This window comes from Hylaeus volcanicus, chromosome 1 (genome assembly GCF_026283585.1).
Source record: "Hylaeus volcanicus isolate JK05 chromosome 1, UHH_iyHylVolc1.0_haploid, whole genome shotgun sequence".
NCBI classification, from domain to species: Eukaryota; Metazoa; Arthropoda; class Insecta; order Hymenoptera; family Colletidae; genus Hylaeus; species Hylaeus volcanicus.
Genome location: NC_071976.1, coordinates 36,333,743 through 36,356,528, shown reverse-complemented (window position 1 = coordinate 36,356,528; position 22,786 = coordinate 36,333,743). Strand labels below are relative to the sequence as shown.

The window sequence follows — 22,786 nt, the reverse complement described above, 5'->3', positions numbered from 1 at the left end:
TGCAGAATCTTTTTTTATAAGGATCCATCCTGGGACCTGTCCTCTTTAACATATTTATAAATGACCTCCCAAACAAAAGGATTTGCCCCCCTGGCATTGTTCATGGATAACAAGGCTCTCCTCGTCCAGCCCTCCTCTTTATTTACTAGGCACTTAAGACTTCCTGTCATAATAATTGCTTCTCAAATTTGACCCTGCTCTCAGATGAGCCTCTGCAAATCTTTCCTAACTACTCATCCAGGGTATATTCCTGCACCCTGCCCAGTCTCATCGAACTGGGTCACCAATCCTCTCTACCTCTCTAGTCATTATGGTGGAAGATTTTTGAAAATTTTCCCATCCACCTACATCTCCAGTCGAACAATCATGTTCCACCCTATGATGCCAATTTATTTCTCAAAAATGGAAGAGAGGTGCTTGCAAGATGCTTCCTGAAGTTGTTGCAAGTCCTCTCCTGTATTATTAAAAGTCATTGATCAAAATATTGGATCTGTAGTTTGTTATCAATGCATCTGTTTTACGGCTGAGATTTGTTTACATGTATTTACGCTAGTGTTTCATGAACGAGGAACCACGCGCAGCGTGCCCGTTATTCCCAGTGGAACGATGTAGAAACAAGGGGAGGCTAAGGAGGAAGCAATGCAAGAATAAGAGGAGCGGGGGACAGAAGGGGGGTCAGATAAAGCAGTTGACCCTCGCCCCTTCAATGATCCGCGAGATATCGTTCCACTAAATTCACTGACGCCGCCTACCAGTCGAATGCGTGGCCTCATCTACTGCGGGTCACACCGAACGCTATTTTTCGAGACGCTCGTTGATCCTGACTGTCTAGTGGGTCTGAGCCGGAAATGCAGTTCCTGAAGTCATTGTTTCTCGTTACTTGTTGCATCCTCGCCTGCCGATGCGATCGCCAAAAACCTCACGGTGAGTGATTCGACGTTTCATAGACTCTGAACAAGCTTTTGTCTCACGTCGGAGGATCTATGGCACGAATCGATCGCCGATGACTTGAATCAATCGTTCCGCGAACCCAATCGTTGCTCAATTATTTCTATCGTTACTCAATCTAGAGTCAAGTTCAAAGGCCGACTCGTTGCTAATGCGAAGAAGCTGCCGTTTTCTGCAACCGCTCGTGAAGCATTGTTAATTAATTTATAGAAAACAAAAGTAAATTTATTATCCAGAAATCGCTTCTTCGTTTATTTTAAATATTTTTGTTTTTCATTTAAAAATAAAATGTTACATTGTCGTTGTTTTAATTATCAAGAATATTACTTCTTATAATTTGCGGTATCCCTTTGAACCCATGCTCAAACGAAAATACTTTTCAGGCAAAAATGATACGACGACAGAAATAGCGCTCGGTGAAAAACGACTCGGGGATCATATTCGTGCGATTTTGAAGCACTATCAGCAAGATGATCCGGTGGGGCTACCTGGGGCACCAATACCGGACCCCATGCCAGTGCCAGATATGAAACACTCTTTCTCTATGTACACCATGAACTTCAAGCAGATAAGCGTTTACGGTCTCTCGAAATTCCGTATCGTCCGCATGGAGTCGGAACTGGCTCTTATGCAAGTAAGGTTTTCCCTGAAGAATGCATTATAGACGGTCACTTCCGCGGTCATCTAAGAATATTTTTCAGTTCGCGAGACACGAGCTAATTATAGATTTTAAAACGTCATCTAATTGTATCGAATTGAATCGAATCAAGAGTCTTTGCCAAATTGGTTCGCATGTGAATTAACTAGCCGAGTAAAAAAAGAATCCCACGATTATGACTGTGCATTCAATTTTAGAATTGATTTCTTCATTGAGAAATATTTATGTGACTTACTCGCGCAACTTTCGTCTAAGGATATTCGATAGCTCCGCAGGTCTAGCCATACATTGCTTAATTCGCATATTAATTAATTGTTGAACATAATAATAACAAGGTGATTCTTGAAGGTTTCCGTGGCGTTGAGCATCCAGGCTCTGGACATTCGCGGATTATACACGTTATCCTCTTGGCTGTCGCGGTCGGCTGGCAATTTCACCGTCGAGTTAAAGGGGGTGACTGTTAAAGGTATTGCGAGGCTCGATGTCGGCACTGACGGTAAATTGCATGCCCAGGACATCGATATGGATCTAATGTTCGAGAAGATAGACATGGACTTCAAGAATTTGGGTTTTCTTGGCTCTGTTTTCCAAGGATTGATCAATTCCGTAGGAACCTTCATTTTTGACAGTATTAAACCTTTCATTTTGAAGGAGGTCAATACTAACGTACGGTAAAGAGCGATTCGTCTATAACTATCGCAATAGATGAACAATGTCTGAAGATATCTATGGCTCTATGTTTTAGGGGGGAAGTCAACAAACAGATATCCCAACTTCCGCAATACTTTCCCAACTCTATATCGCCGTTCGATATGGCGATCGCAGAAGCTCGTAAGCAAGTGTCTCAAATGGGTTACGATCCATTCAGGGTAAAGGACTATAGCCAAACCGTGGGTATATTCACCGTGACGTCGACGCATACTTGGGTCACAGGACTGGCGAGTTTCTATCGAATGGGAAACATCACCTTAAGCATGGAAAATCAGACAGTAAATAATTTCCTTTTTACGCAAATTTCATAAATGTGACTTTCTATCTTAACGACATTTGTCTGATCGTTCGCTAGTCTAGTTATCTCACGCTACTCGATCGCAATGCACGTATCTAACAGTGAACGCAAATGCAAGCCAAAGAGCTTATTACCGTAATCACATCACGTATTACGTCTTATGCATTGGAAATCAATAACACGCCGGTCAATCGGTTACAAATTGAGATACGTAATTGTCGCGTGCATTATATCACCGATTCGTAGGCGTTGTCGATATCATCGCGTCGTTGTTTCCTTATAAAGGTATACGCAACAATCGACGTCGGAACTCAAGAGATCGAAGGAAGGACGCACTGGGAAGTGAGCGTCGTCGGTGGCTTCCTATCGAGGGCTGGCACGGTTTCCTTCACCATACAATATTTCAGAGTTCAATTAAAATTGAGTCAACCCTTGGACACCCGGAAGCGACCTGCCCTCGAAGAACTCGAACTCGAGTTAGGCAACATTCAAACCAGAGTTCACGGCGCCGGTACCATCGATTACATAATAGAAGCCGGTGTTAATATACTGCCAAACCTTTTAAGGTGCGATGAATAATGACAAACTACTTCTGGAGTCAGGATGGAATGTTACTCATACAATGTTTACTTTGTCGACAGATATCAAATTATGGACGCGATAGAGAGACCCCTTAAAAGGCGATTGCAGCTCGAAGTGCAGAAGATAGACATTGAAAAAGTGATCAACGAGAACATTCCGAACATAGAGCAACAGGCCAGGTATCTACAAGGTCTAGTTCCTGCCGAAGAGACCAATTTAGATGAGGGAATACCTCCTGAAGACCAGGACGAGCAACCGTTTTCAGAGAGCGAGGAAAATCGAGGACCTTCTTAAATTAACCAATTATCGCGCTTACACGACAATTACATTATTTATGATCGGATGCTAAAGCATAGAACTTTCGATCGCGTGGTCACGATGCACTTTCCGCGCCTTTTGTAAATATTTTTATATATTTTACCGAAGTAAATTTTTAACATATTTCGCTCTTGAATAAAAAATTACCCCATGTATTTTCAGTGTTTAATATTTATTGGAAAAAAACTAATGAAAAGCATCATAGCGTATATTAAACCATCGTTACATTCATGCCCGATGATACATAACGAATTTCGCAGTACTAAATACTAACATTAAGAATACATATACAGTTGTTAAATACGGTTACGTATTTCGCTTTCAAGTAAAAAAGAGAAAGAAGTAATACAGTGTTCAGACTTTTGTTACAACGGCGAGATTAATCGCGCGAGGAGCATGAGCGCTGATTAATATATCACTATCTCGCGTTAAATGGCTCATGTTCTTTGGATGTTTGAGATAACTGAAACCTTAAGTGTACATCGTAAACAATGTATATTAATAATACGTAACAATGACGAAAAAAAAGTAATCGGCACGAGACAAATATTTAAAACGTTTAAGATCTTCGGTAGGAGTGATGGTACGCGAATCTTGTGTATACCGAGTAAAATGAAATTAATAAAAGTAAATATCGTGTACGATATTACGAAGCTCTGATCGCGGGTCCGTTGCTTCGTTCGATCGGTACGATTCTTTCACCAGGAGCTGGCAGTACGAGTTTCGGAGCAGTGATAGTAAGAATTCCGTCAGAGGACAAGCTAGGTTTAACGTGGCCGATATCGTAGCCCTGTGGCAGCATGTATCGTCGTACGAAGTGTCTGGATATGTAGCCGTGTTCATCCTTCTTCTCTTCGTGTTTACCCTCGATGGTGATGCATTTATCGTCTGTTCTGACGGTGATCTCTTCTGGTGCGAACTGTTGAACGTCGACTATCACTTGGTACTTGTTTGGATCGGATTGGATCGACGCTGCGACGCTAGATTCTTGTTCCAACTGATCGAACATGTTTTTCCATGGACGGAACATGTCGCCGAACTTTGGCATCGGCGGTATATCGTCCCTGGTGCTCAGTCGTTTGAAATGGTTCTCGAGTTCTCGGTGATAGCGGTCCATGTCGTCCCACCAGTTGCGGAAGATATCTCTGGATATCAATGCCATATTTGCGATAGGTCTGCGGAGAATACGTGATTTTTATATCATTTTCGTTTGGTATATGAATTTTACACAATTCTCGTACGAAATATTACGTGTAGAAATTCTGTGCCTTTCTGAGGTTATCTTGCCACTTTTATTTTATAAAGAAACAGTATAATATTTTTACTTAAACTATAGTTAGAAAGTATCGAATACGAAGGCACGGAATATACTACGCCCAATATTACTGATATTCCTTTTGAAGAACAATGCGTATAGGTTAAAAAAAACAATCAGCTGATGTTTGCTAGATACAATGTCGGGATACAATATGCCGGTGACATATATTCGATGTTTACTTCATACGAGAAATTCGTTGCTGTAAACTTTGTTTGTACCAGAAACATATGTAGTCAAAGTCGGGCAAAAGTAACAAATAAAAATAAAATTTCAATTCTCAATAACCAGATAATATCAGATATCGTTAAAAATGTCTACACAGTAATGGTAACATCACATACATGTTGTGTGAACAGCCGTTAAAGTGTTAACGTTCCAACGTATACTTGATTTTGGCAAATGCGTCACGATCGCAAAGAGAAACAGTTCGGTTGGTGCCAACGATCATAAAGTTATATATTGCATCTCGAAAACGCACATATTACTGGCAAAACAAGCATCAAGGTCAAGTACGAGACTCAATTTAGACCGAAAGTTTAAATACGTCTTTTTATTAATACTTTTACCATTTAAATAATGTAAATATACACTCGTTTAATAAATGCCGAACTCTGTTTCCTGCGTCTATTTTTACATCGGCGAAACGAACGGTCGCTAAACGTAAGGTCAACGTTTGCCCGGACTTTAGAACCAGCGATAATTATCATCGAAAGGTGTACACAAGATATACGTTAAAATCGGTTATCGAGTGTAATCAAGAAAGCAGTCAAACAGTATAAAAAAATAAAAATGGCATCGAATTTTGATAAGGTGTACCCTAACATTGTTTAAAACGTTAGCAAAACGTTCGATGAAATTATACAAGAGTACGTACCTTTCGTTGCACAACGTTTAACTTTCGTTTCAAGGCTCACTCGCGTAGAATACGAATAAGAATCGCTTTTCACTTCGTGTGAAGTTAATCGTTCGGTAGTCACCACGAAATTGCACAAAGTTGGCGCTTCGAGTTGTAGCTTCTGACTGCGCAGAAATGGTGGCCGCCGGTTTATATATTTGGTTTGCCGCTCTTTCGAGATTTTTCGAGACGAGTCTGCGCATATCAGACGCATTTCGAACAATCTCGAGTCCACACTGAACGTCGCGACGTTCGTCCGCCCCCACCTCGTCGTGTTTCCACCAATCTGGGCGTTCTTAGACTCGTTTCCGTTTCCCGTTTCTTCGAGCAATTTCCTAGGACGTTCTTGGCGCGATCAGAATTTTTCCAGTGTGTTCGACAATTTTCCACAGCTTTTTCATGTATCGTCGATGCGTTTCCACCGTGGCCACGTATACGTACGTCTATAATTTGCGTGTCTTTGTATCAATGATATTTTTCCGAATTTCTGCGTCCACATTTTCCACTGATAAATCAACTTTTAAACCGCGTTACATAGGGACGAATCTAGGCTTCGACAGTGCCCCTAACTTTCTAATTAAATAGTTGGATGTCCTTATGGGAATTTTTGTAGGAATTTTTCTTTCGGTACAAAATCTACATATATGTAATTTCAAAAGAAAATTAATTACTCAAAGTATTAAGTAATTAATAAGGGGCCCAGGAAGTTTAGATCCGCTACTGATGATAGTTTCAACTGTTTCCATTTGGTCTCTGGTCTTACTTTCTCCAAAGTCAAACTCGTTTCTTTTCAAATCGAGTCAAACTCGACTAATTTATATTTACCAAAACCATCGATTCCACGGCAATTAGTCATTTAAGAAACCGTATGTCGTTCTAAAAATAATTGTCTGCCGCGGACATTCAATCGATGACGAACACATTTATTCTGGGATTTGTTCGACGGAGACGTCGATTTCACCGGGCAACAATAAGAAAACGAAGAATACAGATATTTATTAGAGCAATCGAAACGCTAAAGAAAAAAAGAAAAGAAAAAAAACAGTCGATCGATTTAGAATTCGAATTCACGACCTAAAGATAAACAACAGACACGGTCGACTGTACGATGGTGCCCTCTGCGCGCCCTAGAGGAGAAGTTAACTAACTCCGAGAAGTTAAGTAACTCTACTGTTGGTAAAGCAGAGGGACAAACGTAAAGGCGGCAATATTTTGTATTCAACAGTAGAATTTCTGCGATTGAGAAAGTATTCTGAGGAAAAAAAACCTGACGAAATAAAGTAAATGGACGTTTTTGCACGTTTCAAATATTACCTATATTACATTTATTCTATTAGGTCGTCCCATAAGTTCGTGCCGAAAACTGTGTCGAAATTTAATAAAAAACCACAGAAATTTTCTAGTAACGGTACAATGACTATCTGAGAGAGGTGAGAAACTATTGTGAAATGAGACAGATTATCTTTTCTTGTGACACTTAAGAGTATGTTTCACATATTAATTTGAGAAATAGAAGTATAAATGGCACGAACTTTTAGGACGACCTAATATAATATTACATTACACCATAGTCTCAACTCGTCGAGTATTCTGTACAATACACAATATGCAGAACTTAATTATTCTAAAATTTCCGTGGATGGAGGACCTTGTACGGATTTAGTATACCATTAGGATCCATCATAGACTTCAGATCTTGCATGAGCTCGATCTCGGAAGGCGTTCTGCTCATCTGCAGATACTTCGTTTTCATAAATCCTATACCGTGCTCGGCGCTGACGCTTCCGCGAAGTTTCGAAACGTACTCGAAGATGAATGGCTCTATCTGGGACGCTATATTAGCGTCGTAAGACGGTATGCAAATTTGCACGTGGAGATTTCCGTCGCCTAACGTACGAACAAAAAGTGAAATGAGGAGAAGTTAAATTGCAACGTGTCGTTGTCGAAAGAGAATAAAATACCCACCCATGTGCCCGTAACCGCTGATCTTTTTGATGCTCGGATCGCGCAAACGTTTCCTGAGAACCTCGATCACCTCGTAGAAGGATAAATAAGGTATCGAGATGTCGTATTTAAACACGTAGCCTTCTTTCAGTATAGCGTCGCTGATGTGCTCCCTGATCGACCACATGTGCTGAAAAAAAGAACGGTGATTCTAATTTTTGCTGTCGCGTTGTAGATTGACCATCGCAACGAAAGCTTCAACGTACGAATTATGGATAAACGGTCTGGGTCTGGATCGGTTCGGAATCGGGTCAGGTCTGAAAGGTTCGAAAACAGGTACGTTATCTCGCAGAAGAACACCGTTGCTTTCATTTTAGAACTAACTTTCATTTTAGCAGGATCCGACGTCAGGGTGCCGTCCTCGATCATGTCGTCGGCGAGAGCCTTCTCCACGAAGGCCGCGAGCTTCTCCTCGTCGTGGTTCGCGTCGCTCCCCGAGGTCTCCAACAGGATGTAGAAGTCGTGGCCGTCGGGCTTCGACGTCAACGGGCTCTTCATGTTGTACACTTGGACGGAAGTGTTCAGGGATAGTCTGTCCATCAACTCGAAGGAGGACAGGATTTCCCCGAGTTCCTTTTTAGCCAGCTGGAACGTTTTCAGCGCGTGGTCGAAGCTACGCAAGCCTAGAATCAGAGAAGCAAGGATTCGAGGAATTTTGGAAACACGGAGTTGTCTCGAATCCTGAAGGTATTGGGTTGTCCGGAAAGTTCGTGCCTATCTTTAAGAAAAATTCAAAGGCTTATTTGAATTTTCATGTATATTTATTGAATTATATATGTATCATTTTGTTCCACAACTTTTCCACCTTTTAAGAAATGTACACACGTTATTTGTTTTCAGTCATTCCGACATATTCAGACCTGTACCGTCTAGTAGAAATCGGCATGGACTTTCCAGACAGCCCAATAACTGGGAAATTTAGTAGGACGATAGTAAACATTCGATACCTAAGAACGCGACGTTCGTAGCTTTAGGAAGAGGTGGACATTGGATCGCGACTTTCGTCACGACTCCCAGGGTTCCCTCGGATCCTATGAACAAGTGCTTCAAATGGTAGCCGGTGTTGTTCTTCTTCAGCGTGTTCAAGCAGTCCACCACGTCCCCGTTCGCTTTCACCTAGAAGAAGCTGACTCTGAGCAAGGGAATCGCTATCGTGGCGGCGCGTCTTTCTCCGAAACTCACTGCCTCGAGGCCCAGCACGTTCCCGTGCAGGTTCCCGTAACGGAAAAGCCTGACACCTCCGGCGTTCGTGGACACGCAACCGCCGATCAAGCAGCTACCCTTGGCGCCTAGATCGATGGGCATCATCAACCCCGCGGTCGACAGGTGATTGTCCAGGTCCTCCAGGACGCAGCCAGCCTCACAGGTCAGCACCCCTAAATTCGAAGGACGATGAAACCAGAGATGGGCAAAACCCTAGGCTTCGAATAAATTTGAAGTTTGCCGATGCGTTTGTCTCGTTTCCTTTTTTGGAAAGTGTTCAAGAGAGGAAACGAGACAAACATATCGGCAAACTTCAGGTTTATTCGAAGCCTAGGGTTTTGCTCATCTCTGCATGAAACAAAGGTAGCCGAGGAGATTCGCGAACCCAACGCGAAATAAAAATCTCTAAAATAAAAAAGAGACCGTTGCAGCCGAGGATCGGACTTCACCAACCTGCCAGCTCGTCCGTCTCGATGATTCGGTTCATGAGCTTCATGGAGAGAACGATCTCGTCGAACACGGGCACGCTGCCACCCACGAGACCGGTGTTTCCGCTTTGAGGGCACACGGCCAACCGTTTCTCGTTGCAATACCTCAGTATGGCGGACACTTCCTCCGTCGTTTTCGGCTTCAGCACCAGACTGCTCTTACCTGGAAACGGATTCGTATCGAGCTGATGCGCGTGACGTGTTTGGACGCGGCGAACGGTCAGAGGTCATCGACGACGCAACGGAGATCGGATTTACCGCGACGCAAAATGGAGAGGGTGTACCCTTCGGGTTTACTCGCAGAGGAAGAAGAGGGGACTGAGGGGGTACAAGAGATTTAATAGAAGACCAATTTCGCCGAGAAGGATGGTCGTGCACGAAATCGAGAGGAATACTTTTATAGAAGGAAAGATATATACGAGGTGTCCACGCTAAAGTGTGACAGACGCATATCTCAATAACTATTGATGATACGAAAAAATTGTTTATATGTAAATTGCAGGGTACAATGGGCTCTATAGCGTGGCGTAAACGAAACTTTTTTTCTACTATTACTTTAAAGGATATAATAGTGAAGTTTCGTTTTTTAAATGGAACTATATATTTTTCGAGGGATAATGCGACAATGCTTTTCGAAACGAATTCATTGATCCTTAACGTACTTACCCGATTTTTATTAATTTTTCTGGGTTGAAGGTCATTCGTAGGTCATATTGTATCGCATGGATGAATTCGTTATTCTGTCAGCTACAACATTACGTTAACGAATGCAATTCTAGCACAGACTCGGGCATAATTTATCCCTGACATTGTAAAATATTTCGTCCTGGGGAGTGGGGGAGACAGACATGATCGTAATAGTTTATTATTTATTCGTTATCGGAAGCTTCTGTCTTCGCAAGAATTCTATCGATTTCGTGACCGAGATCTCGCGATATCTACTAATTGGATTTTAACTAAGTCGATTTATTTCTTAAAAGAGCGAACCGCAGCGATCGCCAGTTTCAGCTTACCTCTGACGATTCTCGCGTAATCTATGTTGTAATCCTCGCACTCCTCCGCGTTCGAGAGCACCCTGTTGCGACCGAGCAGACCATCGAAGAAGGTCGCGTGCTCGTCCGAGATCCTAGCGTAGGGTCCTCGTTGCACCTTGTACCTGTCGCACGTGAACGCCGGTTTCTCGATCGTCGAGAACGAACGGAAACTCGTGGCGTTGCGAAACGCGCGTAATTGGGAGCGAGTCCACATAACCTGGAAAAGGTTCGTCGTTCTTTTCACTTTGTCGTCACCGAATCTGCACGCGAACCTTGGAGTAATTTTATTCGAACAATGACCGACAAATAAAAATCCATTCGCGCGTTTACTCGACTTGACCGTTTGACTGCGGGACGATTTTTGCTAGGAATTCCGAGAGGCGTAGAGGTGTGAATTTTAACAAAAATATCAATTTATAGGGAATGATAAGACGGAACTTTTTTATATTTACGAGTTTATCCATACGGTGTTTAGTTTCAGAGATAAAAATTAAAAACTGAGAAGACCTTTTTCCTGAGATCTCGTAGCGGTCTGATCCTGTTGCTGTTGTTTTTAAGAAAACATACCGACAGTCGAGCAATCGAATTTAAAAAAAATACCAGTTCATAGGGAATGATAAGACGGAACTTTTTTATATTTACGAGTTTATCCGTACGACGTTTAGTTTCAGGGATAAAAATTGAGAACTTAAAAGACCTTTCTCCTGAAATTCAATTTTTCCAACGAACTTGGAACTTTTCAATTTTTATTCTCAAACCTAAGCGTCCTATGAATAAACTGTAAATACACCAAGTCTCGTCTCGTCATCCCCTACAAGCCGATATTTTTTAAAAATCGATTCGACGAATATAAACATTTCGCTGAGCCCATTTCTCGAGGGCGTATATACATGCACACCCTTCGCAGTCAAAGGGTTAACAGCTATTCAGACAAACTTTAGTCTGATAGATATCCTTTGATAAATGCACTTTAATAATATGTTCTTTTTATTCGTCGACTGTTACTCCGATAAAAGATTGCCCATGTCTATACTGGCCAGTTTAATACGCGTTGCGACGAATTTACGATACCCTCGTGTTCGAGGTCGATTAATGGACCGATATGATCTCTGGCCGCCATCCTTTAAGTTTCCCGAGAAAACTGGCCCCCCTTAACCGCGCGTATATCCGCGTTTCGAGGTAAGTTTAGGCGTTTGAGGATATTTTCGTCCGGCCGCGCGAGATCCCGCGGAGAGCATTTCTTAATTGTACCGCGACACTTACGTAATACGACAAAGATCGCGCGTCGCTCGGAACGATCGTGCCTCGATCCTCGAACCATCCGTATCAAGATGACCGTTCGATTACTATGTTATCGTGGCACGTTTAGGTGTTATGTTACGTTACGTACGACGTTCCAGAAACTTCTACATCGCATCCCAACAGTAAAACGAAGTTTAAATATATCGTTCAAAATCTTATCGCGATTAAATTTACGATCGATAAATAATTTCTGACAAGGCTTAGGATACTCTCCGATCTTTTTTTTTTTTTTTATTCTCGAATCGTAGCGGAGTTAGAAATGAAAAATAGAAAAGCTCTGCGAAATGATGGGAAACTCGAGTTTCTATTCTTCGCTTACTTACTCTACTGTGGTACCCATCGAATTGGTAATTTAGTAACTTACGTTTGTCAATTAGTATCTCGCGGATCGTGATATCGAATCGCGAGCGACGCGATTCGGCGGTGATCTCTTTGATCGCGCACACGCGACTAACCGTTCTCTTTTAAGTTCTAAGTTATCCTTTCTGAAATAACAAAATTAAACAATCAGATTACCTCACGTGACTGAACCCATTGACTGTTGACCTTTTGGGGGAAACAACGTTTGAAATACTCGCGCGAATCGTCAACGATCAATGGATTAATTTAATATTTTAAGTACGCTATTTATATCGGACGTCTCCTTAAAGCTATGTATGATCGTGGTTATTGATCTCGTTCATGCATGTTCGTTACGAAAATACGATACGTAACGTACCTAATACAATGAACGCATGATTTTTGCAATGATATCGATTGTTTAAGTTACCAATAATTAGATCGGGGATTTTATGAATTTATGGAGTACAGTGATACGAAAGACGTACAAAAAATAATGTTTGTTGAATGGAATCTATGAATAATCTAATTAATATAACGATTGAATATTTTGTTTTGTACGAGTGCATATACTTGTATGCATAAAGCATGTATTTGTCATGTCAGCTTGTATCGTAAATGTAATTAATTATACCCTCTGTCGCCCTCCTCTCACCATCTTCTTTCAAAGAGCGTCTCGCTCTTTCCCTGAGATCCAGGGATGGTGACTCTAACGACGCGGAAGAAAAGGTTGGGCGATGGAGACTGGAGCCGGCTCGGGGCCGCGATCCCGACAAGAAAAATGGAAGGAAACCTGGTGACCGTCGAAAACGATCGTCATCGGACGCCGGAGGACCAGGCGTGGCGTAATTACCGGTGCCCCCGGCTGCTTCCATTTTCTACGCGCTAATTCGCCTCCCGATGCCCGATCGACGGACATCGAATATTATAATCCACGAGTGAATCTTAATGGGCAACTCCCCTCCTCCTCCCCCACCGCCTTCGCACGCACGATTCCCCCCTCCTCGATCGCGGTATCGTTCAAGAGGATTCGCGAGGAGGCGACGCGTGGTTGAATTACGGATTCCCGCGTGGCGGTGGGGAAAATAAGGTCAGGGGTAGAGGGGTCGAAAGAGCGACGAGCGAAGAGTTGGTCGAGAAAGAGGGCAAATGAACGGACGGAGATGCAAGTCCGCGCGAGGGGAAAGGGGAAAGATGACAGACAGCACGAATGGAAAACAGAGAAGCCAAGAAGAGATTGGAGTGGGAAGGGGACCAATCGTCGCGACGAGTGAAAAGCTGCGTAACCCTGTCTCTTTCCCTCGTCGTGTACGTACGAGGGTTCTCGATTCCATCGAACCGTGTATGCGTGTGGAGACCCACACTTTCCTCGATCGATGCACGTACACACATTGGCTCGCCGCTTTGCGTGGTGGCGAGTCTCCTCCACAGAGAACCTGTCCACCGACGCAGGAACGTACCGTGTACGTGTACGAAACAGACGTGTATAGATTTTCGGTAAAGATGTGAAGGGGCAGCTATATCGAAACGCAGAGGCAGGCAGGATACGTAGCGGCGAGTTTCCAAGAGAGAACGCATGCGCGACACCGCCACGAAGCGAAGCTAATTTCTCAGTGGCGGCTCGAATCATTAACTTGTTACCTTGGCAACCCCGGCCGACCTAAACCATTGGCTGTCGCTTTCTCCCACTTCCCCTTCGTACGCTCTATCGGTCGAACAACAAACTACGCGCGCCGCCACGCTCCTTTCCACGGAATATCGTATATTTCCTAACCTAGCGCGACGTGGACTATAGACTATCCGTGTTTCCCTCGATACACACACTGTCACAGGACCCAGATACGCGGTATACATGTCAGAGGCACATGCCACCGTAGGGACGTGGTTGCTGGGATTGGCGCGGCCACGACTCTCTTCCTACCCTCGCCGCGAAACATCCTACCGTCTCGCTTCTTTGTCGAAATTCATGACCGGTATTGGAAGATAACCGATAAATCGGTTGCGTTTCGCTCTTTACGTTCGATCTTTTCGAATACTTCGTGCCGTTTTCACGCCTAACGTCGTTTTTTATACCAAGCACATCTTCGGAGATATTAAACATAATTATGATAACTGGTAGTAGACTAACGAAATTGCAGCCGATGAAAATTACTCGCGAACGAAAATTATACTTCGATAAATAGCAAAGATCTTAAACTTGTAATCATTCGATACAAAAGAAGAATCATTTTACCCCAATATAGACCATGTAGTCCGTTTAAATCACGGTTTTGGAAATTTAAATCGAATTGGGAGTACTGTGAATTCCAGGTGCTCGATGTATATTCGCGCAAACTAGCGTTGCTTCCGTTTTCTGATGAAAAAAGTACAGAATATGCTCTGTACGGATTGGGTGGAAATCCTTTACACACACGCAGAGGACCAATCGCGAACGAAATTGCATTACGGGGTTTCGAGGAGGGCAGTATAAGCCCAACTTAGAAACAGCTGTGCCAGGAGCGTAACGAGTAATCGCGACGTTGGGTTCACGTTTGGCGATGGAAATATCGAGCTTTATTTATTTCCATTCAATCTACATTTCTTCGCAAGGATCATCGACGAACACCGAAACTGAGACAATTATTAGGAACCACTCATCGAAGGAAATACAGATTTTTCTTTTTCATAGAAAATTTCCAGAATGAAAAAGAACAATTTTTGTTGCAACACATTTTCCCGAAATTTGCATTTTTCAAACAGTTCCGTGTTGCAAATGAACTACTCTATTTGTATGCTACGTTCACGCGTAAATACAAAAACAACAAAATTTATAATCGATATTTCGACTATAACCTAAATTTATATATAAGCTCATATAATTCACCTAACGTAAACATAAAACAAAACAAATGCAAATATAATATTCGATAAGAAAGTCGAATGACACGACTGTCACGTGACGGGGCGACAACACGTCCGTGTTCGCCCCTGATGGCATCGTGAAGTTATACTGCGAAATATTCTGCGGACTATACCCACTCGTATGTACATCACGGGGTGCGTGCATGTGTTGGTGAAGAGTGCTATGTGTGCCCGAGGTAAGAGTATGAGTACCGTTACGGGGCATGCGCCTGCAGCCACCATATCCAATGGCCCCGCCTTTCACGGTGCAAACGATGCCTTTGGGATTTGTCCTCGCTGAACCAATGGGCAAACGAGGTTGCCATACGCGATGGGAGAGGTGAGGTTATAAGAGGCGAAATGGAGGGGAACAGACAGGGAGAAGGGCGGTGAAGCGAGGGGGGGAACGAAGAGAAGCGAGGGGTTCCGTGGATCGTGTGGGAGCAGGGAGGCAGACAACGAATGCGACTACGAATGCTTACGAAACCTCGCGACGTCAACGTATAACAAAACTCTGTTTAAAATACCCATAGTGTTTTTTTAAAGACGTACGAGAGACAACGATTCACGATAGAAAGTTTGGTCTAGTTAACGGTGGAATCGGTGCGGTGACAGTGTCTACGGCGTGTTCGAAAACGTGATAGGTGTGACTGCGCAGTCGCCATGTGAGTACCTGAACAAGTATCCGAAACTCCATGCAATGTTGTGTGCCTTCGATATTTTTAGTCTCCTTGTAGATCCGTATCGATGGTATTCCGACCGCGATTACAACGTACACGGTATATCGATACTCGAAAATTACCGCGAGCTACACAAAGTATAGAACACACTGTGCGTTATGTCCCGCCGGATCTTCGAACGTGCTTTATTTTGTAATCCAATATGTCGGCGTCGGAGACGCTGTTCTCTATTCGACGAGATACAATTCCACGGCTTCGCGTGTCTCAGTTGCTCCGACGAATAAGTTACATCGGACGAACACTCGTCGAGGAAACCGCGTGTGTTGTTATTATCATCATCGCCGTTATTACCATTATGGCGAAATCCATGTTGTCAACCGCCCCCTAGTACGGTCGCTTCTCCCCTTCTCTTATTTTTCTCTCCCCCTTCAACCCGCCTTTCAATCATATTTCCCGCTCAGAGAGAACTCTCCCTCCTGCTCTTCGAGCCCCTTGTCCGTTTACTAATTATGGTGGTGCTCGCGAGACGACATTTTGTTCCTTCTACTCCAATCTCAAGATGGATCATGTGTTTTCGGTTCGTCGATACTTCGATGCTTTGACGCGATTACAGATCCCTTTTTTACCGCTCGAGACCCGTTCGAACTTTTTTTTTAACCCGACTCGCGTCTTTAGAAATTCCATTTTTTTCAGGTTTACATGACTTTGTCGACAAACTGATTATCAATTCATCACGCAAAAGCCAATCTCGCATATAATACCAAATAGACCCTCTTATTATGAAACACTTGTTTTAATGCATTTAACCGTTCCCTATTGATCATTTCCATAAAAAGTATTAATATGTATTTAGTAAATATCACAATTACGTTAATAAAAATTTATCCGAAGTTCTTGTTGCAAATTTGAGAGAACTACGTCCAAATATACAAATTCCAAAATTATAGGTTATACGAACATTTTCGAACTTATGCTTTATATTTTATGTTGATAGCGTTTTCTATGTTATTTGAATTTAAGAAATTATTAATTATAAACCGTACGTAAATATTGAAACCTATAAAAGTATACGAAATTAAATACGCAAAATAATTATCGTATTATTGCACCCGGATCTGAAAATTAATCGTTACAGGATTCTTTTCCTTTAATTAAAAACATTTGCTCAAGATATATATTCCTTATTGCTAATTGCTCTAGTGGATGATTTAATGAGTTTGTTAATAGCAATTATGACCCCTTAATAGTTGATACGATCTACATTTTAAGGTTATCTAGTATGCTCGAAGCGTTGGTTATGAAAATATGACGTATAAAATATATTCTTAGTAACTACTGTAATATTTACCGTATATTTGAAGAATCGTTAACATTAATTTGTGAAGTTTCGTATATTGTTTATAAAACATAACATGTTCAGAACAAAAATACAAAAAGTATAGCATGCTAAACATTCCATCTTTAATTTTTATAAATCGAACATGCAATAATTAGTTGATTTGAAACACCACTTACATTGTAAACGAATATTCACCACTTTTCGCACTCTTTCACTTTTCATTTTTGCACTCTTATATCAAGATCAAACAGTAACGATCTATTAAAGTTCAAAAGTAATTTTACAATCTTCCACGTGTACCGATGATATTAATCGATGATATTAAAATTAAGGTTATGGTTAATAAATATTGCATAACTTCTTTATCTATTTCTGCGACAATAAACACGTTACGATTGGTGCTTCGTTGATATAAACACACTGTTGTGTATCTATATTGAAAATCTTGGTACAAGACACATATCGGATATGAAACCGTACTATCGTAAATTATGTATTAGAATAAATAACTTATTTAAATTCTATCAATTGTGATTCTATATACATTATAAAAGGTACAATCGATCGTTACTTTTATGTATAAATGAATCTAATAAAGTCTGAACTTTATTTTTGAATTGAAATTTTTAACAAAATGAACAATTATCTTTTTAGGTGCAGCAGGTTGAAAAGATTAAAAGTGATATTCTAACAAAAAATATCTATATACAATGGCAAGGAAAAAAGACATTAAATTGCTGAGAGTTTAATAGTGGAAAAAATACTTCTTTTTCTAAAGGAAGTTTAACTTCGAATAATAAAAAGGTATAGGAAAACATGACAGATGTTAAACCAATTGGAATCTCTCAAAATCAGCCACAACAAACACAGCAACAGCAATCACAGCAACAACAGCAGCAACAGCAACAACAACAACCTCAACAACAGCAGCAGCAACAGCCACAACAGCAGCAAATGATGATCGCAACCCATGATATTCAACAACAGCAAAATGTACAACAACAACAACAACAGCACGTTCAACAGCAGCAACAGTCCCAGCAACAACAAGCACAGCAACAAGTACAATCTCAACAAGTTCAACCACAACAACAGATTCAGCAACAAGTACAGTCCCAACAGCAAATGCAAGTTCAGCAGCAAGTTCAGCAGCAGGTTCAGCAACAAGTACAACAACATGTTCAACAGCAGCAGCAACAGCAACAACAGCAGCAGCAGTCTCAACAGCAACAATCTAATAATGGACAGCATAATGTTGTTCCTACTCAAGTCCAAGTGCAGCCACAGGTAGCAGCAATCATGCCTCAGCAACAGGTAAAATTTTACTGTATAGTAGGCATTTATTTAGTAAGAAAACATATTTATATAATAATAATCAAATATTATAGGGTGCTGTTGCAGTATCAATGCAACAACATCAACAGCAAGGAGGTGTGTCTATGACTCTATCCGGTCAGCAGGGAGCAACAACCATAACTACAATGGCTGCACACCCACAAGCTGTACAAGTTATTCAGCAACCTATGCAAAACCAAGCATATCACTTACAACAACTCTATAATACTCAGGGAACTCCGTTACTGATGCCAGGAAACTTAGCTCTTCATCCTGCAGGACTTAATCCTTCCTCTATACAGGTATCTAAACATACTCGTGATGTTTCGCATTTAAAAAAAATACAAATCCTCCTCTAAGTCGGATACTTTACAGGTCATAACGGCTGGAAAGCCATTTCAGTCAGCTGCTCAACTTACACCTCACATGCTAACTACCGCGTCGACGCCAGGTCAAGGCGGAGGTCATCCCGCAGGTGGAGGTACAAAAGTACAAGGATTTCCTACGGGATACTTACCAGTACCTACTTCTGCTACACCAGGAGCTGGACAGACTTTAGTATTTGGTCAACTAGGTGTATTGGGTTCCCCACAACCCCCTCCCTCTTTACAGCAGCAACAGCAACAACAGTCTGCAAACAAACAAGATCAAGTACAAAAGGTATTATAATCTCGTTCAGATTTTATTTTACGATACCTAATTATTATTTGTATTATGCTCGGCACATACATAGTGTATTGTTTCTGTAATATTTAGTATACCACGTGCACTGCAGCTACGCCATCGGGCGGAAGGGGCGGTATGCAATTTGCTCCTTGGCAATTTACACCACAAGTTGCTTGGACAGGGATACAACCACCAGCACTTCTAACTAATCAGATATTCATTAGAGGACCTACTCAACCTGACATGTTTATACAAAGCCCACAACCTATACAAGCTCATAATGGTTAGTTTATTATCGGTATTAAATAAGATTTTTAATCTTCTCGAGATTATGTCGTCGCTGTCTTTGTATAGCACTGGCTACGCAACAACAAATTCAAGGGGTACAACAAATTGCTGCAGCTAGTGCAAAACCAAAGGTGATGGATATGCAACAGCAACAACAGCAGCAGGGTAAGCAAAGCACGGGTGGTCAACGACCGTTGAGTATTTTGCCGTCCTCTCTACAAGCAGTACAAGCTGCCAGTATACGAGCTGCCAGTTCCGTTTCAACGCAAACTGTTCACGGAGTACAAGCCACGGTACATGTACAGGTTACTATAATTAAAGTAACAGTTGGAACAACAATTTCAACTGCTGCGATTGTCGTGTGTCACGTCAAACCATCGAAACATTCTTTTTTCTTTTCGTATAATGAAGAAGAAGTGTCTTTTTTTTGTGTTTTATAACTTAGAGTGGAAAAGGAAGCGGTAGTGGCGGTAAAGGTCGTGGTAAACCATTGCAATCGCCGCAACAACCGCAGCAACAGTCACAGCAAGCGATGCAACAACATCAACAGGTTTTTATTCAACAGAAGCAGCATGCGCAGCAGCAACAGATGCAACAACAGTACCAACAACCGCAATTGCAAGCATCGCAACAGCAACAAATACAGCCTAAACCAATAATGAGTAAGACGACGATTTATATGTTGTCTACAATAATTTTTTAAACGGGTTTTCAGATATTCAACCGTTACTGTCTTCTTTAAAGCAAACATGACTCTACAACAGCAACAACAACCTGGAATGGTTCTTGGCGGAGAACGCCCGATTATGCCTGTGGTATCCGTAGGCGGAGTTGGTGTTGGTGTTGGAGTTGCTACTACATCTCAAATGAATCAAGTACAACAGTCACAGATGGCTAATGTACAGCAATTACCATTACAGGTAATACACGTTGTTTTCTATTTAATTAATGCCACCTAATTCGATAACGTAATACTTTTTAGGCGATCAATTCGACAATAATTGGTAGTCAAATAGTTAGCGGGACGTCACAGGTTCAAACGATGTCTATGGTGAATCAGTTGACAGATCAAACGCACGATAATACTAATTCCACCATAATGATTACATCTCCTGATCGTAGTCATCAAGCCGAATGTACCTTAGTATTACCATCGACTACAAATGCTTCAATTACAAGCGAAGAAAATTCTAAATTAATGTTGAAAAAGGAAGAGACAATGCCCCTTACGATAGAAGAAATTACAGTAGCTCAACCAGAAGTGACAGGTTTGTATGTAATTCGATTAATATTTTCGATAATAGCATGAGTTTCATATAAACATTTGCATAGACGGGGACCAATGTAAAATAGTTATAAAAGACGAAGATAATTCAACTATGAAGACAGAAGAGAAATGCAACAATCCGTTAACAGGACTAGCGAACACGATTAATTCTATTACGAATGGTATTAGCAACGACGAGTCTGTAACAATTCCCGTGTCAGTGCCAGTTACTGCAAACAGCAAACATGTGCCTCCAAAAGCAATGGTCAAACCACAAGTTCTCACGCATGTAATCGAAGGCTTTGTTATACAAGAAGGTATATATTCGATTCATTTCTTATGTATTATTACGTTTACGAATTATTATGCCTATACTTATAAATACATTTGTTTTAGCATCTGAACCATTTGCCGTTAATCGAACATCATTAAATAACACAGTTAATCAAGACACAAATAATATTTTAAATCGTAATAATTCATCGTCTGAAAAAGAGAACCATGAAGAACCTCCAAGTAAGATTAAACAAATTTAGTGTATTACATGCAGTGTTCTACTAGTACCGTAAGCTGTATTAAACTGAATTAATTCTGTCAGGGAAAAAGCATGCACCTAATTATCCCGGTGACGACGACGGAAATAATGCTCAAATTGGAAAGTGCGAATCTTGCGGTACTTTAGTGGACGAGCAAAATATCAAGTTCAAAAAGGAAAAGCGATTCTGTTCATCTGGTTGTGCGAAGAGGTTAGTAGACGCGTTGCTTCTTGAATTTTTTGAAGTATTTGAATAAAAACAGGAATTACAACTTACGAATCAAACAGCAAAAAACGTGAAGCGAGAGATCGCGACGGTAACGAGAAACAGTGGACTGAATTGATAGAGACTGAATCGAAAAATGTTGACGGAGACATGATGAAGAAGAATGGGGAAGATAAATTATTGTCCACTACAACTACAACTTCCTCAGTCGATGAAACACTGCCAAAAGTTAATCCTGTAAAGTGGACGGTAAGAATACGGCTCGCATAAATTTCCTAAAAAGAAATATATTTCCACGTCGATATGACAAAATAAAATTATTTTGCACAGGTTGGAGAAGTATGTGATTTTATTCGTGGTTTACCGGGGTGTGCTGACTATGCAGAAGATTTTGCTATTCAAGAAATCGATGGTCAAGCACTTATGTTACTCAAAGAGGACCACCTTATGTCAGCCATGAGTATTAAATTAGGTCCTGCATTAAAAATTGTAGCCAGGATCGATTCGATGCGTGTAGAGTCGCTATCAAATTCTAATCCCACATCTAATAATACGTAAACGTTTACTGCTTGAGATTTTTATCTGCGGAATTTCAAGTTGCAGCCTATGGGCTACAGGGTTTGTGCAAGTATTTGATCGGATTGTAGATTTAAGATTTCTAAGAAAAACATGAAATATCTTTTTTTTTTATAAAAATACAGTGTTTTTGTATTTTTTTAAATTTCATTTCCATGAAACTCATTTTCTTTCGTATAGAACAATAATACCGATTACTAAGTTTTAGTATTTCAAAGTGTACCGCTATAATTTAAAGATCGATCTATGTAAGACTAACTCTATGTTTCGTACTATTTCCTAATATATCAAACGACTATATTGATATTTCGAATAAAAGCATAGATATCATTTAATTTTTAGTTCGACTGTACCATACTGGCAATACGATATAACCTTTGATAAGTCTTACACCGATTGATTTTTATAAATGTAAATAAAAATCAATTTCTGTTTTTTCATTTGTAATTTGAAATGTATGTATATTGCATTTAGGAATTTCTTTTTTTTTTTTAATATTATTCTATGAGGTATGGTTGACTAGAACTATCAAGAAACTGAGTACAAATTATGTCCATTACACAAAAAGGAAAAAGACGTTGTATATAAACTATCCAGCATATATACGATGTATTTTGTACTCGAAAATTACATTTGGAAGGTGTACAAAAATTATTGCCTTCTATAAGACTTACGGTAATACTGAAAGAAAATTTGGCATTTTTAAAACGTTAGCCTTTGTGATGAATAAGTAGAAATTTATGTGCGTGACAATTTTAAATTGATATATAAGACACTTGAAGCAACGCGATTAACGGTATCGACCATGTACTTTGTAAATGTATCATGTGCACTCAACTTGCATACGTGTAAATATTAAACATAAAATGTTTATTTAATATACAAATTTTATAATA

The 22,786-nt window shown here is 40.8% G+C and overlaps 4 protein-coding genes across 10 annotated transcripts; 2 read left to right on the top strand and 2 right to left on the bottom strand.

The window, feature by feature from the left end:
• Nucleotides 1-743: 743 nt before the first annotated feature.
• On the top strand, nucleotides 744-3,670 carry LOC128882579 (uncharacterized). The gene is made up of 6 exons (XM_054134218.1): nucleotides 744-924; nucleotides 1,332-1,582; nucleotides 1,955-2,277; nucleotides 2,352-2,595; nucleotides 2,901-3,181; nucleotides 3,257-3,670. Exons 1-6 carry the CDS (start codon nucleotides 849-851, stop codon nucleotides 3,489-3,491), a joined length of 1,410 nt encoding a protein of 469 aa, XP_053990193.1. The 5' UTR covers nucleotides 744-848; the 3' UTR covers nucleotides 3,492-3,670.
• LOC128882610 (protein lethal(2)essential for life-like) lies at nucleotides 3,669-5,869 on the bottom strand. Its single transcript, XM_054134268.1, has 2 exons — nucleotides 5,708-5,869; nucleotides 3,669-4,690 (listed from the first exon to the last, which is right to left on the bottom strand). Exon 2 carries the CDS (start codon nucleotides 4,675-4,677, stop codon nucleotides 4,162-4,164), a length of 516 nt encoding a protein of 171 aa, XP_053990243.1. The 5' UTR covers nucleotides 4,678-4,690; nucleotides 5,708-5,869; the 3' UTR covers nucleotides 3,669-4,161.
• A 1,150-nt stretch (nucleotides 5,870-7,019) lies between these two features.
• Nucleotides 7,020-17,317, bottom strand: LOC128882555 (D-2-hydroxyglutarate dehydrogenase, mitochondrial). Of its 4 annotated transcripts, none has more exons than XM_054134198.1 (9): nucleotides 17,174-17,317; nucleotides 12,124-12,244; nucleotides 10,437-10,674; nucleotides 9,389-9,586; nucleotides 8,915-9,108; nucleotides 8,680-8,848; nucleotides 8,057-8,355; nucleotides 7,694-7,862; nucleotides 7,020-7,615 (listed from the first exon to the last, which is right to left on the bottom strand). In XM_054134198.1, the coding sequence occupies exons 3-9, from the start codon at nucleotides 10,669-10,671 to the stop codon at nucleotides 7,353-7,355; spliced, it is 1,527 nt and encodes a 508-aa protein (XP_053990173.1). In that variant the 5' UTR covers nucleotides 10,672-10,674; nucleotides 12,124-12,244; nucleotides 17,174-17,317; the 3' UTR covers nucleotides 7,020-7,352. The 4 variants fall into 4 exon arrangements, with proteins under 4 accessions (XP_053990173.1, XP_053990178.1, XP_053990182.1 ...); XM_054134203.1 differs by lacking the exon at nucleotides 17,174-17,317 and adding an exon at nucleotides 15,652-15,788; XM_054134207.1 differs by lacking the exon at nucleotides 12,124-12,244 and having other exon boundaries at nucleotides 17,174-17,315.
• LOC128882528 (polyhomeotic-proximal chromatin protein-like) lies at nucleotides 12,254-22,786 on the top strand. Of its 4 annotated transcripts, none has more exons than XM_054134149.1 (14): nucleotides 12,254-15,643; nucleotides 17,652-18,311; nucleotides 18,386-18,634; nucleotides 18,708-18,992; nucleotides 19,089-19,281; nucleotides 19,353-19,591; nucleotides 19,732-19,948; nucleotides 20,031-20,206; nucleotides 20,269-20,554; nucleotides 20,619-20,870; nucleotides 20,950-21,069; nucleotides 21,152-21,299; nucleotides 21,377-21,563; nucleotides 21,645-22,786. In XM_054134149.1, exons 2-14 carry the CDS (start codon nucleotides 17,814-17,816, stop codon nucleotides 21,870-21,872), a joined length of 3,078 nt encoding a protein of 1,025 aa, XP_053990124.1. In that variant the 5' UTR covers nucleotides 12,254-15,643; nucleotides 17,652-17,813; the 3' UTR covers nucleotides 21,873-22,786. The 4 variants fall into 4 exon arrangements, with proteins under 4 accessions (XP_053990124.1, XP_053990146.1, XP_053990142.1 ...); XM_054134171.1 differs by having other exon boundaries at nucleotides 15,310-15,643; nucleotides 19,353-19,579; XM_054134167.1 differs by lacking the exon at nucleotides 12,254-15,643 and adding an exon at nucleotides 15,943-16,045.

Excerpts from the sequence above, each read along its gene's own strand:
- LOC128882579 (XM_054134218.1), top strand. The coding sequence starts at position 849 with ATGCAGTTCCTGAAGTCATTGTTTCTCGTTACTTGTTGCATCCTCGCC. Across the intron at positions 2,278-2,351 it reads GAGGTCAATACTAACGTACG|GGGGGAAGTCAACAAACAGA; the intron begins GTAAAGAGCGAT and ends TCTATGTTTTAG. Across the intron at positions 2,596-2,900 it reads TAAGCATGGAAAATCAGACA|GTATACGCAACAATCGACGT; the intron begins GTAAATAATTTC and ends TTCCTTATAAAG.
- LOC128882610 (XM_054134268.1), bottom strand. The coding sequence starts at position 4,677 with ATGGCATTGATATCCAGAGATATCTTCCGCAACTGGTGGGACGACATG.
- LOC128882555 (XM_054134191.1), bottom strand. The coding sequence starts at position 15,675 with ATGGAGTTTCGGATACTTGTTCAG. Across the intron at positions 9,109-9,388 it reads CGAGACGGACGAGCTGGCAG|GGGTGCTGACCTGTGAGGCT; the intron begins GTTGGTGAAGTC and ends CTTCGAATTTAG. Across the intron at positions 7,863-8,056 it reads CGGATCCTGCTAAAATGAAA|CACATGTGGTCGATCAGGGA; the intron begins GTTAGTTCTAAA and ends TCTTTTTTTCAG.
- LOC128882528 (XM_054134149.1), top strand. The coding sequence starts at position 17,814 with ATGACAGATGTTAAACCAATTGGAATCTCTCAAAATCAGCCACAACAA. Across the intron at positions 18,993-19,088 it reads AACAAGATCAAGTACAAAAG|TATACCACGTGCACTGCAGC; the intron begins GTATTATAATCT and ends TGTAATATTTAG. Across the intron at positions 20,555-20,618 it reads AGCTCAACCAGAAGTGACAG|ACGGGGACCAATGTAAAATA; the intron begins GTTTGTATGTAA and ends ACATTTGCATAG.